The 14,373-nt window shown below is 39.2% G+C and overlaps 1 protein-coding gene across 5 annotated transcripts in view; it reads right to left on the bottom strand.

Moving 5' to 3' along the window:
* The window catches only part of agrn (agrin), a 236,399-nt gene that overhangs the window by 178,231 nt on the left and 43,795 nt on the right, over positions 1-14,373 (bottom strand). For 3 of the 5 annotated variants that reach the window (XM_087780707.1, XM_087780709.1, XM_087780711.1), the window contains exon 3: positions 8,664-8,684. The exons of the other annotated variants lie outside the window; for them this stretch is intronic. In XM_087780707.1, coding sequence (XP_087636833.1) covers positions 8,664-8,684 — 21 coding nt within the window. The remainder of the gene's footprint in view (positions 1-8,663; positions 8,685-14,373) is intronic. 5 annotated transcript variants of the gene reach the window in all.

Raw genomic sequence — 14,373 nt, 5'->3', positions numbered from 1 at the left:
AAGCTATTTTGGAAGCTTACAGCTCCGTCATAAAGCACCATATGTTGGGTTGTTACATCCCCGGCTCAGTCATAAATGAGAATGCTCAGTTACAGCAAGCTGCGCCGACTCTGTCGGGAAGCGACACATTTCACCGTTGGTACTAATGACTCTACATCTATCCCTCCATCATATGCTTCACTCATTTTGTTTCCTTGCTATTCGAGTGGTGTCTATTGTGGTGTCACCGCTGGACCCCGGGTCCTATTGTTTGAAGGTCAGCGAAGATCCATTAGCACTAGATACATGTGTCTATGAGCCCTCCAGCGCTAACAAGACAGAGGAAACTGGGTCTTCTTTTCTCAGGGTGTGGCCTGGATTCCTCACAAAGCCCCCCCAGTGGGTCGTGCCTAAGGAAGCAGTCTGAGTGTGCTGCATGGGTGAGTGCAATGGGGACAGTTCAGGGTTGGGTCAGTGGCTTGATGGGGCACCAGAGGAGGCAAACAGATGGTAATATGGGGGGGAGAACAGACTCGGATATGGTTTAATGAAAATTTTATTTCCATTTGGGCTGGCAGGGATCGGAGCAATCTAATCGTTCGATAATCAGCTTAGTGCGGTTTGATATCAGTTTCATCTTGTAGTGCTTGTTATGACCTCCAGATCTATCCAATACGAGCCGCCCGGCGACAATGAGAGCGATTTAGAAAATACCCCGAGACGGAAAGTAATTTAAACACATTTTACCCCATGAGGTCCTCGAAAAACTCTTGTCCCCCCGCCCCCACTTTCTTAATCCACTGCCAACACAATTGCTCTTAGCTCCCTCTTTTTCTTTTTTTTTCACTGCCAGACCCTGAATGCAACACCACAGCCACAAATCAGGGGATGGAACTGCTAATGGAGACCTCACCCCATGTCTTTCCCATGAGGCCTCAGTAGGAAATGGGGATGAATGTTGAGGGCATTAAGCATGGGAGGGGGGCTGAAAAAAAATTATGGGTCAGCCTCTTAATCTGAGATGGACACACACACTAGACACCCCCAAGCCTGTTTGCCAGCTAAACAAGCTCCCGGGCGCGTGGATTTTCCCCGCCACGGCTCCATCCCTCCACCACAGCCATGAGCAAATACAGAAGGCGCAATCATGGTTGAAAGAGATTATATTACCATAACCTAGATATTCCAACCCCCCCATGACCTACTGGGTTACGACGGGGGCGCTGCCCTTGGCAACACAATAACCCCAGCAGCGCAATGGGCCGCCAAAGATTTCACCCTGGCTAGGAGAGTGACAGGCACTGACGCAACAGCAGCTCAAATGATGAATTAAATATGAACGTGCATGAACCACTGTCCTCTTTTTTTTCTTTTTTTTAACATCCTCAGTTTCTCTCGGTTAATGATCAGACTGAATATAATGTGCTCATAAGATTTCTGCCCAAATACATTCCACTGCATCATCCTGTCAAGCCCAGCATCCAGTCAATCTTCATGCACAACAGATGCGACATAAAAAAAACATCATTAACTGAAATGTCTTTTATAGTTCAACACTTGTTTTCTTTCTCCAGGTGTGCGTCGGAGCAATAGAGCTCTCCTGCATGCTGCTGTTGGATGATGGATCTGACACCAGGGAGGAGGATGAAGGGTAAGGTCCCTTCAGATGTGTGGATGGAGCTGGAAGAGTCAATCAGCTGGAGGTGACGCTTTTGGTGGCTGTTGGAGCGTGTGCGCCCCCTGGCGGGCTTGTTTGGAAAAACTACCATGACATTTGAGAAGGTAAGCGTCAGAGACGTTTAATGTCAAAGTAAAGATCTTATTCAATTAGGGAATCAATCCACGAATGAATGAGGTCCAGGTCGTCCATTGTGACATTAAATGAGCTAACCAAATCAAACTATCCATATCTTACATTTGTCTATTGCCAAACTAGTATACTTTTACACAACAAACACACACACACACACACACACACACACACACACACACACAGATAAATATATATATATATATATTCTTAATCATGATCCTCTTGATATTATTTCTGAGCAGCAAAACAAAATGAATAATGTATAACTGCACCACTTCGCTGTTACAAATGTCTTATTTAGTGTCAAAGTTTATATCAAATCTGATCAATAATGGGACATTTAATATTTTTTTCCAATGTGAAAGTTCTCCAATAAATTGTAGTCTTAAAGGAGGATATAACATTAATCCACCTTCACTTAAATCCCTCATGTAGGTATTTTGTTGTTCTAATCTCTTTTTTCCACACAATTATGGATTTCAACTACAGTTTTATTTTATCCACCTTTTTTTAAATTTGACATCTATTCAAATGTATTGACTTTAAGCTTTTGTTGTAAAGACACAGCTTTGTGGTGGGGGGAAATTTAAAAAAAATAGAACGAACCATGACAAACATGGTCAACAATCTTATATTTGTACACCTCAAAATTTGCAGTGTGTAGCAACGGCCGATAGATGGCAGCAGATGACAGCGTTGTGCTCTGTGATCCATCCTCCACTTACTCACAACTGAGAGTAAAATCGAATCCTGCGAGTTCCGTACAAACACTATGAAAACAATCTACTGATATGTCACAAAATATTGTTGGTTTAGAGTGAATTATGATTCATACCATATGGAATTAGAATTCCTGGATCATGACTAAATGAGATCTATAATGGGTCGATCCAAAGCTTAGAAGGAAAGAAAACAACCATTTTAATATTTCTGTCATCATCTGTGCTTCAGTTTTAACATTCAGCATGTGAGGTGGCCAAGAAAGAGACACTGCAAACGCATTAAAAATGAGCCTTTGTTATTAGTCCAAAGTCAAGAGTCAAGAGAACTTTCACTTTCCAAGGTTCCGTCTTGAGAAGAAAAAGTCAAGAGGCTGAAGAGTTCTTAGTACAGAGACAGTTCCTCACACTCATCTGGGAGAGGTCCCAGAGAGTGTCCTGGGTTATCTCTGGGGCCTCTTCCTATAGTAAGAAAACATTGGATAACCTCAACATGGACAGCTGAGCAACCAAGTGTTTTTTCCTCTTGCAATGGTGGAGAAGCTATTATCTTTCGTTTGTACCTTATCTTATGATCTAAGTTTTATTAAGCTGATGAGTCGAGTTGTTGAGTAACATAAGGGTGCTGTATGTCCGTGAGCATCTGCTTTGTGTTCACATCTACAGTATATTACACACTGGCAGTTGAAAGTAAACTCCAGGCGGGGCAGACGGCGCTGGAAATAAACAAGTCTGTGCATTCATACAGTCGTGGAAATAAACAGTCACATCCTCTTCTGGAAATAAAAGCTGACACATACCAACATACAAGAGCAGACGTGTAAAACTTCCCAAGCCTGGACACCTCGAAACCATCGCGTTGTGTTCAATATCCTGATCAAATATGTAACGCAGACTAAAACTGGGACAGGGCGTCATTAGACTTCCCAGCAAATCTTAAGGCTTTTATTGCCGTTTTGGCAGTGGTTTTGGCCGTCGCTGGGGTTTGGATGAGCTCCATCTTCCTCAAGACCCAACAACAACAGACGAACATCACCGGCCGACAATCCATCACAAGAGTCTTAGCGATACTGAGCGGTTCCTAAAACAGCAGAAAAAGGATGGCGAGAAACACAAGTTTGGTCCTTGAAAGTGTTTGTGGATGGTGTCAGCTCATTAGGCCGCTATCAGCAGACCGGCAGATAAGGAGGGTCAGGGTGGCCTCGACTACAGCGAGGGAGACATTTGGCGAAATCATGTTGGTGGGGTTGCTGTGACCTCCAGGTTGGGAGAATGTAGGAGTGTGAACAGAACTCAAGTTTTCTTTCTTATAGATTCTCACCAGATTCTTCAAAGAATTTCAAAATATATATATTTTTAAATAATGTGGGACGTTTTTAAATCATATTTTATTGTTTTCATAGGTATTTTTGTTTATATTTTAATAAATTATGTGGAAAATAAAATAATTCAATTTTATTATTTAAAATAAGCATGCACATATTTGTTTGTTTATTTTCTTTTGCATTGAAGCAGTCATTACATCCTGGGCAGCTATAAAATCTAGCCAGATCCCGACAATGACTGTGGACGAGAGGATACAGTCCACACCAGCAGCTTTTAAAGTGAATATTTGGGCATATCTGGTCTTTCAGTTCTATTCATTTAACCGACAGAGATTGGAACAGTGACAAGATGTGATACAATTCTTGTTAAGAAAATGATGCAAATGTATATTATGTTGTGAGATTGGTGTATAGCTACAGCCCTAGATGTTATAGTGTCATTCAGAGATACACAAGTTTAACAACTTTTTTTCAGACTCCCCCAATGTCAGAACAGTGTAACTGCAATGATGTGAGTCCTTAGCGGATGTGCAAAGGCTCTTGTTGGTATTGTTTCTGTTTTTATTTTCCTGGCAAATTGAAAAGACTCTCAGTACTTGTGAAATATGAAAACGCTTTCTCTGAATTACCGCTATTGGTGAAGATATTGGTGAAGAAAATTGGAATAATAGGTAGATAGTTGTACTACATTTATAAAACCAGATTAACACAGAAAACGCCACAGAAAATACGAACAAAAGAGAGTTTTTTGTATTCTTCAGTACAAACAACACTACCACACATTGCCTTGTCAATTGTCATTGACTGATCATTTCAGAAATTAAATAATTCAATCATGTTATGTCTACATATAGTTTGCATCAGTTTGTTTTACTGCATTGTATTTACATAGTCTACAACAAAATACAAAACACTTTCCTGCTGCAACAAACTCTCATTCCTCCCCCTCGACTGTTTAATAAACAGCCTCGACTTTGAAATATTTCCACTGATCCATAGGACACACAAACCCAACATTGTCTCCACGTTAAGGTCGAAGCAAAAAAAAAAAATCTCTCATAGTCCAAAATATTCCATTCCATACTTCTTTCCCCCCCTACGGTCATTTCACTTTCATAACTTTTGACCCGTTGATCTGTTTGAATTAAACAAGCAGTCCAACCATTTCTGAGTGTCAGCTGCCGATCAGAAAGCAAGGTCTTGTGGGAAGTATTAGCATAAAATGTGCAAAGAGGATAGATTTTTGTCTGAGCTTACAGCATCACTCAGACTCACTTGGGGGAGAATAAAAGGCAAAATCTCCAACAAGAAAGCGGATAATTGCATTCCGAGCATCCTGACTCGCATCTAAAAAAGCCGTTAATGGGATTCCGGTTCAGAAGTCTAAAGAACGAGGGAGCAGGGTTCTTCTTATACATTGCAATGGTGACAAAAGACTGTCCTCTTGTGTTGCTCTTTGAAAAGCACCAAACTACCTGTGCGGGCGTGAAAGGAGCAGGTGGAGGAGTGGGTGCGCAGGAAAGATAATGGGCCATGTGAGTGATGAGACTCACCAAGCAAATGGCAGAATGTTCTTTTCATGAGCCATCAAGTACTCCCGCTCTGACAAAAGGAGCTGCGAGGAAGGTCCGGAAAATGGTCAAATGGAACACACGGAAAGAAAAATGGAAATATGTCCATCTCTGCCGGCGCTCATTAGATATTAACACATTCAAATAGAATCCTTTCGTCAATAGAGGGGGTGGAAGGTTAAAAGTTTGACTGCAATTACGACTAAAATACGTTCAATTATGTAATTATAAGTCCAGAAATTGCTGCACAGAGGGAAATAATTGAAGTTAAAAAAGTATATTCATCTCAAATTGTCAAATAAATTGCACTGTTAATGGCTTCACCATTATAAAAAGTAATTGTAATTCCGAAACTTCACTTAAATGCAAATAGAAGATAGTAAAGTTTAAAGTTAGTTTATTTTTGTTTTGGCGTTTAATGTAAGTGGAAATTGCTTTTTAATTGTAGTGACTTTCTTCAGAGTGTGAGAAATCTAAAATGTAATATAAGATACAAGAAAGTAAGACGATGAAAATAAACACAAGTAGTTAAAGATCGTATATCAAATAAACATTTTTCAAAAAAAAAATCTAAAAACATGAATAAAATGTATCTAATATTATATTTTTCAATTGAATCGCTGAATGTCCTAACGTGTTGAAAAGAATAGCATTCTAAGCAACATTGACAGTTTGATATATTATAGATGAAAAGCAGTGTTTTTAATATAGATAAAACTAATATAATGAATGAATGAATGATCTGAAGGTGTTAATGTAAATGTAGTTTTTGACAGCCAGGATCTGTAAAAAGTGTTATTACTATTACTGCCGTTTTTATCTTCATGTGGAACACGCCTTTAAAAGAAAATAACATTGATGAGATTGTTAAAAAGTCAATTATTTCTCTGGTCTGGTTTTCTCGGCTCCGTTCGCAGGCTTTTTACGACCCCGTGTTGCATTCTTCTGCTGCAGGTGCTTGTTTGCTTTGACTCGGCCTTGTTTGGCCGTTAATGAGGTCCCCGAGGAGAGTCGGTTCGGAGCAGGTCGCAGACGTTTGCAGGCTCCAGAGCCTCCATAAACCCCAGCATGCATCACCTCTGACCTTCACCTTATCCTTAGCCAGTTAGACTTGTGAAAGTCCAAAGCCCCGCTTGAGGATCGATACCACACACGGATAGAGATGGTTGTTCAGATCTGAAGCGCAGCACTGGCTTTGTTGTACGGATGTGAGAAAATATTGATATATTTCTTTGCTGATACTGTATTAAAAAATATTGTTTAAAAAATGCAAATAAATTTCTTTTTTTGGATCTAAAATATTTTATATCATAATTTTTTATGGTTTGTATTTCAATAATCCGTGTAATAATAATTGAACGAAATAATTTCTTTTTTTTTAAACTTAAAATTAACATAGAAACATTAATAGCGTATTCAATTTGTGTTGCAATTGAACCTCCGTCTGCTAGATGGCAGTCATTTCGTCAAAGGCAGCCAAAGGAAGAATTAAATTCTGCAATATTCCAACGATGACTAAGGATGAGAGGATACAGCCAACTGGCCGCTTATAGATTGTGACGTTTTTTAAACAAATACAAGCAGTTACGACTTTTGTCAAGGGTCATGTGATCTGTAAATTCTAGACTACTAGAATACTCGACAATTCTACAAATACATACTTGTTCCTAAAGTATCACAATATATCTAACACTACCCTGTATTGTGACACATATTGTATCGCCAGATAATTGTTAATAAAAACGCCTACTATTTTAGTATTACAATTAAGCAATATCATTCTCATCTCAACTGTTGCAGTACATTATGGGACCATTGAATTTTTTAAGCATTTTCATTCTTCATATAAAGTATTGATTTTTTTTTTTTATATATATATATATATATACAGTATATACCGATTTTACTTCTCTTTTTGAGTTGTCGGCTCCATTTCTTTGAAGTTGCTTTTGAGCCAGTTTTTATTTGGTTTTATTTGGGGGTTGAGTTCAAAGCACACTTCTTTACCGGAGGCAAAATTGTGTTTAATTATTTTCTTGTGTATTATTAATGTGATATATTATGGTCGAAACAAACTGAACTCTGAAATTCTATTTTCTTCTCTCAACATTCAGGAGTGAGCAACAGGCATGATGAGATGAATACCAGAAGTGTGTCGGCAGCTTTCCAGCTTTAGACATCAGTGTGAGATGGAACTGATCTGGCTGTGTGTGTGTGCGTGTGTGTGTGTAGAGCAAACTACACACTAATGTCCTTGTGGAGTGGATTTGTTCTTCGGCCTCTACTGTATAATCAACTTGGCTTCAGTTTTGACTCAACTTTGCATCCTGAAAGCCTTCAAAAAGTTTTTTTTTTTAATGTTTTTGGGTTAAGATGGATGTGTCTCTCCCCAACCATGGCTGTGAGATCTGAAATGTGTTTCATTAAAGAAGACAAGAACCCCTCCGTGAACTCTGTGATCCACGTCTCATGCTCACCTCGGCAGTGGTCAGAGTCATGCCTGTTGTCAGACTGAAGGCGTTTATTAAGTCTGATCGACTCTTAATAGATGCGAAAAAATGAGCCAGGATGGGGAGAAAAAGAGGGGTTTGTTTTTCTTTAAAATAATGGATGCAGCATTTTCCTGACAAGAATTTAAAAAGACTTTTCACACATATAATGCAGAACAAGAGCATCACACGTACTGGTAACTGTGTAACACGTGGTGTCACAAGTGGGATGATGATAGGTTTTATCAAGCACCCATCAGAATCAAGTATGAGGAGGGGTATGATGAATCCAGCGCGAGAGTATCAAGTGCCCTGGAAAATAATTGATCCTCCGAGCCGAGGGATGGTGAAGCACAAGTGTGAGAGGCCTGTGAGCCACGTGTTGCATGAAGCATGAACGATATACTGGCGCACATCGGCTGACATTTCCTGTACGTGATCGAGATACATCCTGAAATGGAATTAAATGCAGTTGAACACATTTTTTTTTTTTTAACAACGTCATACTTTTCAACCGCAGACACATGCCATGAGATCGTCAGCATATATTTAAGATCGAGTCTCTGTTGACGTCTTTGACAAACAGCTGTTACATGAGATGAAGCACCCGGCAAACAACAACAACAATCACACACACACACACACACACGCCTCTCACACTCTTGTACAGTCATTATCTCAGCAAACAAACACGCACAACCTGCCTGAGGTCGTGGATCAAATCAATCGTAGCACACAAAAGAAATCAGTTTGTCAAAGAATCTTACCTGCTGCGATATATTTGTGAGCTTTGGAAGGCAATAAAAGAAAGAAACATTTGTTATAAGACATGTTTAAAGATGAGCATGTATGCTGCAATCCAAAGAGGGGGGAGATGATGGATGACACGTGTGGATGTAGAACAATTGAAAGCTTGACAAACTTCGATTACTGTGGCGAACATGTAGAAGTTTAACTTAAACAAGATGAGAACTTCATACAAGCCATACTTCCCGTCTTGCTTTTTCATATACACACACAGAGCCTGATATTAGTCTGTCAATCCTGCTGTTTGCCCGTCTGATTCAGATTGATGTTGACAGGAGATTCATGCCAAAAAAATGTGCCAGAAGATTACAACCTGGCAACTGCGTGCACCGTTTTGTCAGCCGTCATTATCAATCACCAGACAGGATTCTTCTTTCTGCTCTGTCATTGGGATCTTTCCAAACATCCTTGTTGATTCACATTGACATGAAGAATCCCTTAAAGATTTGCTTTAAAAGTTCTATCAATAAATCTAAGTTGGTGTGTGTCAGCCTGATCTTTATAGTCTCAAAAACTCTTGAAGATTATCATGTGAAGGTTTTTAAGGTCAACTCCGTCAGGTCAAGGGAAAGGGGCCACAAGACCCCCATGAAGATTCAAATATGTCCAATTTTAATATAATTTATACTTAATTTATGACATATTAAATAATGATGATTTACATTATTTCACCTCCTTTCTGCAAGGTCCATAATCCTTCGGAACTTCCCTCTACTCTATGTTTGGATATTTGGTTTTGAATCATCCTTTGTTTTCTCATATATATTTAAGTTAATTATTTTTCTTCAGACCCTTTGATGACTACATGTGGGCAACACCACATTTTCCAATTCATGGCCATTGCCTTAGAAAAGTTAACCCCAAGGTTTAGAAAACATTAAACAACTGGCACAGTAAAAAAGAAAGAATATATAATTTGAATATGTTCAAATCATGTTTTAGGATGAAAAACTAACATTTAAACTCACCGACAGTCTTCACTGTGTGCTCCATCTCTAAAGTGAGCAGGGATAAATTGTGCTATAAAGTGTTCCACAGAAGACGCATGTTGGTTTAATTTGCTGAAAGCAGCAGATTGTGTCGTTATTTAAGGCTGTTCATTACCGGGCGGCTGCACTCTATTAAAAAATAAACTAGTAATTGCTCAATAACCAAACACTGATGAGACGTGTTTGGGTTTGTCCCCGGGCGGGTATTAGCCAAATGTCAACTCTCCTTCTCGGTTCCACCCTCTCGCTTCGCTCTCATTCTGCATTCTGTGCTTTTCCTCCTGATCCTCATTATTCCTCATCAGGGTCTTCAGGGGGAGCAAACAGTCTATTATCAAAAGATGGAGCTTAAGACAACTTAAAGCTCAGGGGGAGTGGCTATTTATTTGGGTTGAAAGACAGGGAGAAAGAGGGAGAGTGTGTCTGGCCTGGCGTTCCCATATCACTTAGGCTAATGTGATTAAACCGGAGTGAGAGCACCCAGGTCTGGATTTTGAAGGTACACACATTTAACACACACAGAGTCACACTGGTGGAACAGTCAGTGTGGTAATCGATTATTACATTTCAACATTTTCACACTTTCTTCCATTAGTCATGCTTCACCTACAGATGGACATCCATCCCAACCATTGATTTTCACGATGTTACAATAATACCATCAGCAAAAATATATTACTTTAGGAGGTTGAATGTGTCTTCAAATGTTTCTAACTAATCATAAAACATCATCAAAAAGAAATTATTTATTTTGGGTCTTTTCGTAAGAATGAATGGCCTCTAATTATTGAAGATTGACAGCATACGTTCAATTTAATCCCATTTCTGCGCAAAGGGACATTATGATTGATTAAGTCTATAAGAAGCTAAGAGGCTAACAATCTACACAGACAGGAAACCCCCTTAGGGTAATTTCCTGCGATATATCCAGTGTATTCTGTCTACAGTTTTAGCTTCTGCTACAAACAAGCTGAATAAAGACTTGTTTTTTTAATGTTTTTTCCTGTAAGGAGATGTGATTTCAAAAGGGCCCGTACAGACAGCAACATGGAGGTATTTGGAAGTGTTTATGTGTCTTTTTGAATGAGGAGGACGGAGAAAAGTGGAAGGCGTTCATGTATATGTACATACATTTTTGCCTGTAACTCCAAAAAACACACCAATTACTCTGAAAATTATCCCAAGCCTAGGACGAAATCATGATGAGTAGAAAAATAGTGAAATTTGAATATCCGGTGACCTGTCCCTTTGAGGCTAATTCTAGGTATCAAGCAAGGCAACATTTTCAGTCAGCAACTATTTACACAGATTTCCATTATGAAGGAACTTTATGGGAAAAACCTCAAAGAACGAAAAGACAAAACCAGACTCTTGCTCCTGTTTTGTAAATAAGCATCTTTTGCCCATGACTTAGACGGCAAAAAGATTTCGGCCCCTCGTGCGAGTTTGAGTAGGAAAAAGGTGTCATTCCCACCCCTCAACAGCCCAACTGGAGACCCTCCAAACAAACGTTGTTCACACATTGAAGCTGTTAGCTAGCTAGCATTAAGGCAATACGCCATTTAAAAAAAAACTGCTTTTGTAAATTAGCAGTGGGATTCAAACTAGTAATTCAGTAAGGACATATGGTCGGCCTCAAACAGCAAAAGTGAGTTTAGACTTCAGGTCAGCCTCCATCAGGCACAAGAATCGAGAGCGGGGGAAGATTTTAAGGGTCCTGGACCTACTACCGTTTTTTTCTCACACGCAGGACACTGGGTTGTAAAGTGTTCTATCAGTTTCCAGCTGTGAAGCATATACAACCCTTTCACTGTCCCCTCCTTTTCTCCAACACTTGAATAAATAACGGCTGAGAAATGGGCCGGAGGGTGAGAGAGAGAAAAGCAGGGAAGGAATCCCTTTGGTGCTTTGCTTTCTTCATACATCCCCATCCCTTATGTTGCCCCATTTTCCTGGACTTGCTGCACCTCCGAGCAACTTCTCAAAGTTCTTGAGCGTCTCTTTATTAGAAACTGAATTTTAGGTGTAGTGTGAGTGGGGGGGGGGGGATTTGAGCTGCCGAGTGTGATCCCCGTCCACCTGCTCACACCATTTGCTGTTTTCATTTCCTGAATCTACTAATAGAAGAAGAAGCAAAAGGGAGGATGCCGTCCACGAAAGAGAGCGATCACGAGTGTGTGAGTGTATATATAAAGATTTGTAGAAGGTCAAACTCAGAGAGCTTGGGGATCATTTTCGAAGAGAAAGCCATTTATTGTCCCTTTAAAGTATAAAGAGTGATACTAGTGTTCTTAACCCGATTGTTAAAATGTTGTTGAAATGAGTTCATATTCGATGAATATTAAACAGTTGGTATCTTTGTGTCGTTTTAAATATAAAAAATACATGCTTTACTATGTATTTACAATGACAAGAACATTTACTACAACTTTAGAAAGTCCAACCAATAATTAGAAACTACTTAAATTTAAATTCGAATTTGGTTACCAAATTCTCATTCATTCATTCATTATGTCTATAAAAATGACAAGGGACATTACACATAGCTGATGGCATCACTTAAATCCAGACAGGAGCCAAGGTCTCTCACGGGCATATTTATTTCGTCCAATTTAATGTGATTTATATGCCTCTTTGGTAGTTTTTTCAAACTTGTATTTTTCATGAGGGGATTATTCAACTGAACATTATACTCTTTAGCCTAGCTAGCCACTGATACTGTTGTCTGGAGTCAAATAAGTCAAACGTGGTACTCTGTACTGATACAATTGAAAGAATAATATTAATAGAGATTTATGTCAGAAGTGACAACTGTATCATGGCAAGACCCAATTCAGGTATGGTCGGGAGGAAAACGTATTCCTGGAGCATGAAGTATTGTCATGGTTCTTCACTAATTCAGAGGCTTATTTAAAACCAGACATAAAGCTGCTTAGGGCCAGAAGCAGGGGGACACCCTGAACAAGTTGTCCTAAAATAATAGGATAATATAAAAAGGCACAGATAAAAGATTGGTGAGAACAAGAGAAAAGATTTTTCATTCAAACGATTAATAACATCACTCGTCAGCTCGTAGTTAAGTATAGTTTCTACTTTCATCCCATCAGTGTGTTGACATAAAGCGTCTCCTCTTCCTCTCAGTGTCGGATTCTCTTGTAAAAAAAACTGAAAAAGTCAAAGGTGGGAATAAATGTTTGCTACCATTTCACCCTGCTGAAATATGGTGGCTCCAGGCACGTTCCCGACATTCCGATTTCTCGAACATGCTCACTTTTAAAGGTGTGACGCCTCGGGACATTTTCAGGGCCTGATTATTTAGCTTCCTTACTCACCGTTTTGGTTAATTTATGACGGGACTGACCTTCTGGGATGAAGGAGACTGCAGCACTGTCACTTATTGTTCTTCAGCCAACTGTATTTTTTCATATTATCTTATTTTAAGTGGTCAAACATTTACCTCCGTTGATCGAGTCGCTTGCTAAATGCAAACTTGGCATGAGTTTCCTTTGTTTTGCAGCGTAATTCAACCAAAATCCTAGTGTTCAAAGTCAGGAAGGCAAAAAAAAAAAAGCACTCAAAGAGCCCAGTCATGCTGCCTCATCTCGCCGATTACATCACCAGGTCCGACTCGTCTCCATTCACTTCCATCCTTCAATTCATTTTCAGCACAATCAGAACAACGGCCACATTAGCCTTTTAGCAAAATGGATTGATCCATTAACTGTCCCCAAAGCTCTTAGTATTACAGAAAGGGCCTTTTTATTTCACCAATTAAGAAATGAATTGCTCTGTGGACTAAGACATCTGAGGATGAGCGGGATGTACCGCGTGATAGATCCACACTGACTTAACACGGAAAAAAACACAAGTTGACAAGTAGGCGATTGCGTTCGTATCGGAGGAAATATCTTGAACTGACCGAATATCGAGGGTTTCGCCGGGGACGGTGATCAAGAGTGTCCTTGGCTGCTGGCAGATACCAGCACTCAGCAGATGAGAGGAATTTTATATTGATTTATGTCCACACATGAGCGGAAGCATGGCGGCTAATAAAGTGATGGAGGGACTTGGAGAGCTTAATACAGCTGGAGTCGAGGCGTTTGAAATAAGTAGTGCGGACCATTTTCAATATTGTCATCTAGAAGTTTAAATAAATAAAAAAACTTTAAGGTAAATCCTACCCTTTTAGTAGATTATCCTTTTAATGAAAATGAGTATATTTATCAATTATCATTTACATTGTACTAGCAAGAGATCTATACGTTAAATCAACATTATTCCATTTCTAACTGCATTACAAGTAGGTTTTTACAAGTCTGTATTATATTTATCTTATTTAATAACTTCCAAAATCAAAATAATTCCATTCCTTTAGACCAAGTTTATTATTATTTCAATGAATTAATAAATTGTAAGCTGCCTTTTACAAAACGTATTTAGAAAGGTTGGATTTAATTATATTATTATAACTCAAATTGCACTTTAGGTTAATCATTTCAAGCCTGAAGATGTCGTAAAAGTTCATAAACAACTTGCAAACAAGCAGCATCATAATGAAGAGCTTATGTAAACACATCACTTGAGCTGAAAGCCTAAGAGAGTAATTCATCATTAGCAGCAGTGTGTCACACGGCGGTCAAGATCCATTTAGTTGCCAGGAAAACCGGCCCTCAACCCAAAT

Source organism: Callionymus lyra, chromosome 19, assembly GCF_982586985.1.
Source record: "Callionymus lyra chromosome 19, fCalLyr1.hap1.1, whole genome shotgun sequence".
Taxonomy (NCBI): Eukaryota; Metazoa; Chordata; class Actinopteri; order Syngnathiformes; family Callionymidae; genus Callionymus; species Callionymus lyra.
The sequence above is the reverse complement of the archived record's forward strand: the minus strand, read 5'-3'. Positions and strand labels throughout refer to the sequence as shown.